General features: G+C 35.3%; 1 protein-coding gene across 1 annotated transcript; it reads left to right on the top strand.

The window, feature by feature from the left end:
- The first annotated feature begins 361 nt into the window (after positions 1-361).
- On the top strand, positions 362-3440 carry LOC111381678. The gene is made up of 4 exons (XM_023005514.1): positions 362-600; positions 1765-1913; positions 2092-2385; positions 2603-3440. Exons 2-4 carry the CDS (start codon positions 1779-1781, stop codon positions 3224-3226), a joined length of 1053 nt encoding a protein of 350 aa, XP_022861282.1. The 5' UTR covers positions 362-600; positions 1765-1778; the 3' UTR covers positions 3227-3440.
- The last annotated feature ends 963 nt before the right edge of the window (positions 3441-4403 follow it).

The following is a 4403-nucleotide window of genomic DNA, read 5'->3' as shown; positions in this document are numbered from 1 at the left end:
AATAAAAATGAGATCCAAACATCTTCTAAAATTTATAAATTAATTAAATAAGTAATCATCGACTTTTACATTTGATTATTTTTAAACAACGTCACCAAATCATTATCCATGGAAATTATTTTTGCTTACTTCACTTTTATTATTTCTTCTACATCTGTTTATATGATTGTCTTGATTCTTATTCAATGAAATTCGCATAAAATCACCTAATTAATCGTGACTGTGACTGTTTTTCTTTCCCTTTATTTTGCTGAAAGCTTTCCCTTTTCTTCACGTACACAAAAGGCCAAAAAATCGCATAAATTGAAATCAATATAAGCATACGGTAAACCAAACCCCATGTCCGAAATCAAAATCGGCGTGTGCATCGTGTGCGACTTATCTTGTACCTGGCTTGTGGTCAGCACAGCAATTTTATCTACTTTCCCTTCTCTCTAGAAAAATACCCTCTTTTATTCCTTTCCTTCCCAACTAATTTCCTATTGTCTCACCTACTCCATTTTTCATTTCATTTTATTTTTCTCCTCTCTCAAGATCTCAAATTGCTCAAGGTTTTGGATCATATCTCCCTTTTTTGTTCAACCCTGCATAATTCCCAAGGTAGGGACTTATCTTATTCTCGACCCCTTTATATATGTGTATGTATTAATCAAATGTTTGAGTTTTTCTCATTTTTTTTGGGTTTTGTTTGTTGATGATTGTTCTGATGATGTTGTGGAAAGACTTGTGATTTGTGCTGCAGAATAAAAGTCTTGAATTCTAATTCTTTTAAGGGTCAACTCGGAAAAAATCTGCCTTTTTACTTATTTTCAATTTTTCTTTGTAGTTGGGACTCTTGATATGGGTCTATTCATATTAAGATGTATGCAATTTCTGTTTATATATGTCTTTTTATATTGAATTTTCACCCGTAGTTCAATGGAAATTAGAAAGGAAAAGGAAATGTAAATGGGGTTTTTGGGCTATGATTTGGCACCTGAACCAGGAAATTAATATAGCCAATGTGGGATTAAAGAAATTGTCGAGAAATTAGGTTAAGCATGTAAGTTTGGTGAAAATTACTGGATTTCTCCAAGTCAAAGGGGTTTTGTTATTTCAGCAGTGTTTCTTATTCAGGTGGCTTCTAGGAGCTTTTGAATCTCCATCGATGTATATGGATTTCCTGTTGCTACACTTCTTGCTAGTAATTAAAAATGAGTCAGCAGCGTAATATGATTTGCATGTTTTTTATCAATCTATATGGCTTTACTTTTCGAATTTTCAAGAAGTTAATTCCAGTTTTCATCATGTGGTTATATAAATATCTTCGTTTCTGTTGAATTTTGGAGATATTAGTTCTCTAGTTATTTTAAGAATGCAAATACCTAGGATTGAAATTATTCTTTTTGTTCTTCAGCTTTGGTGCTTATCTTTTTCAAATTTCTGGTCCAATTAGTGTTCGGAAAAATATATGATAAAAGTTATTCTCACAATTTTAAAGCATCTTACTTGTAGTATATGAAGGATTTTATCTCCATTTTGAGGCATACAATATCTGTATTTTTCTCAATATTTTGTCTCCATTTAGTTTCTCTTCAATCTCGTTTATCCAAGGAAATTGTTAAATTTGGGCTATAGTTTTATTTGGCTTTAATACGTGTTCATTTATATCTGTTTATGTCTTTCATATTGCTAGTTTTGACAGGATCTATTTCTTAGCTTTTTTTCTTTTAATTAAAGTCCCGTGTCACAAACTGTTGTTTAAAATGTGTCATTCTTGTGCAGGTTTTTATACGAGAATGGAGTTTTTCTTGAGGGACTTGAAAGAGGAATCTTCTCCGTTAGATCAGGGCATTGTTAGGTGTCCCTTTTTGCGGAACATCAATGAACCCACCAACTTCTCCTTTTCAACACCAATGGCTTTTCCAATGCCAGTAAGTTGTATATTTGTTTGCATATCCTATGTGTGGCTTGTTTGGTAGAGTGAATTCTTTAATGTTGGACATGGTTAACAATGAAAAAAGTCCAATCCTGTTCTGATTAGGCTTGCTGATTTTCAAAACATGTTACACTGATAAGCTCCCTTGTGGAATTTTGTCTTGCTCGTGTCAGATTCAAGACAGGAAAGGTCCAATATTTGAGGATGGCCCCAATTTTGATATGGCATTCAGACTTTTTCATGGGCAAAATGGTGTAGTCCCTCTGACTGGAAAATCATTTGTCGATATCGAGAAGTCTCGTTCTGAACCAGCACCAGCACACTTCAATCCCTTGGCAGCAAAGGCAGCCTCTATCAGTCTCTCATCGTTTGGTCCTGGGGGGCCTTTTGGGTTTGATGCATTTTCTGAGAAGTGGAAGAATAAAAATAAGAAATCCAAATCGTCCAAAAAGGAGTCTTCTTCAGAGGTAATTGACAACTTCTGTTTCAAGTAACTAGTCCGAAACTTAATTCGTGACTAAAGAATTAGTTCCTGCTTTATCGGTAACATATCTAATTCCCAAGTTTCTGGAGTTCACTGGTAAACTCTATACGGTTTTGTAGAAAAGTTCATAACTGTATCATACTATGGCGTACAAACTACTGATGCTGATGGTTATACAAAATATTATTCTATTCTTTCAGGGTAGAAAATCAGAGCACGAGGCAATGAGCGATGAGTGGTTGCAAAGTGGCAATTGCCCGATTGCAAAGTCATATCGAGCTGTGAGTCACGTCCTTCCTCTTGTAGCTAAGGCTCTTCAGCCTCCTCCCGGCATGAAATTTAGGTGCCCTCCAGCAATAGTTGCAGCTAGGAGTGCTATATCAAAAACTGCTTTTGCCAAAAACCTTCGACCGCAGCCGCTGCCTGCAAAGGTATTCGTCATTGGCGTTTTAGGCATGGCAGCGAATATACCTTTAGGAATATGGCGAGAACACACTGAAAAATTCTCTCCCTCTTGGTTTGCTGCCGTCCATGCAGCCGTGCCATTCATAGGTATGCTTAGGAAATCCGTGTTAATGCCTAAGACGGCCATGGCATTTACCATTGCAGCGTCAATTCTAGGACAGGTTATCGGTTCTAGGGCAGAAAGGTATCGGCTGAAGACTGTTGCTGGCAAAAAACTGGTTTATACCGAAACTTCAAGCTGTGGGACGAGTCCACTGGCCGTGGGTGGAGTTAGAGACGGCCATTGCATCGAGATTGTTGATTGGAAAACTAATCCTCTGCAGGTTACCGGGACTTCATCATCAGCAGACGTCTTCTGATTATGGTTGGTTTGTTTGATCTCGTTTTCTGCTGTGTAACCTGGACGGAAACTTCATGTTCTACCGATTTACTTTTCTTCTTTTGGACCTAAATTTTCTGCGATTTGAGAATAAGAGAGGGATGAAATATTTCTTGCGTGTTGTAATTTATACTACTATATGGTTTACAAAAAAATTATGAAATGAGAATTTGGACGAGAAATGTTGAATGATTTCTGGTTATTGTCTTATTGAGGTATCGGATCGGGGCTATTTTTTTATGCACGAGTTCTTGCGATATTTGTAAGTATTGATATTTTACCTGCACGATGACTTTTTAAAGAATTAAATCAAATACGTCCTTTTTGAAAACCACTTTTTTTGAACTAATTTTTAATTGCACAATCTTTCAATTAAATAATTTTATACGTGGATTTATAATTTTTTTAACCTTACATTTTCTAGAAAATCGATTGTCACTTCAAATAATCACTTATGAACAAGCACTTAGAACGTAAACGAATCACTTCAAAATGGCTTTCTAAAGTCTCTCTTCTTCTTTTCTGTATAATATTTGGAGTTAAAGTTCAATCTTTAGAGAAAAAATTAAAAGAGTTCGTTTGGCATGGCTTTTGAAAAGTCAAAAGGAGCTTTTAAGGTTCAGAAGCTATTTTTGGACCCATTTAGCTAATTTTGTTAAAGTTTTTTGTTGATTAGAAGAGTTTTTAGAAGAAATTGGTTAAACATGACTTCCTCTAAAAATATTTCCGGAATGAAAAATACTTTTAAATATTAGTTTTTAAACAAAAATTAAAATAGCTTTCTTCAAAAACTCTTCTACAAGAAGTAAAAGTAAACGCAAGAACTATGTCAAACGGGCCCTAAATAACATTTATTTGGAAAAGGAAATGGTTCACATGGATCTAGTCGATTTGATCCAGAAATTTTATTGAATTTGGAGTGGGCCTATTATGAAGAATGGTTCCAGCCCAGCCCACAACTCTACCCATACCATTGTTTTGGAGGAAATGGTGGGCAATGGCTGCCCCACCCGGTATGTTTATCAAAATAGCCTTTGACCAAGTTTTTTTAAAAAAAAAAAAAAAAAAGGGAAAATGTTATTATTTGTGTAGGGTCGAAAATACCCCCATCAAGGAAAGAAGAGAAAAAAAAAAGAAAAAATCAGCCCGGACCGTCG

The sequence above is a fragment of the Olea europaea genome, chromosome 1, assembly GCF_002742605.1.
Source record: "Olea europaea var. sylvestris chromosome 1, O_europaea_v1, whole genome shotgun sequence".
Classification (NCBI taxonomy): Eukaryota; Viridiplantae; Streptophyta; class Magnoliopsida; order Lamiales; family Oleaceae; genus Olea; species Olea europaea.
The sequence above is the reverse complement of the archived record's forward strand: the minus strand, read 5'-3'. Positions and strand labels throughout refer to the sequence as shown.

What these genes read in the sequence shown, in the direction of transcription:
- LOC111381678 (XM_023005514.1), top strand. Translation starts at nt 1,779, where the DNA reads ATGGAGTTTTTCTTGAGGGACTTGAAAGAGGAATCTTCTCCGTTAGAT. An exon ending in CAATGGCTTTTCCAATGCCA is followed by an intron (nt 1,914 to 2,091) that starts GTAAGTTGTATA and finishes TGCTCGTGTCAG; the next exon opens with ATTCAAGACAGGAAAGGTCC. An exon ending in AAAAGGAGTCTTCTTCAGAG is followed by an intron (nt 2,386 to 2,602) that starts GTAATTGACAAC and finishes CTATTCTTTCAG; the next exon opens with GGTAGAAAATCAGAGCACGA.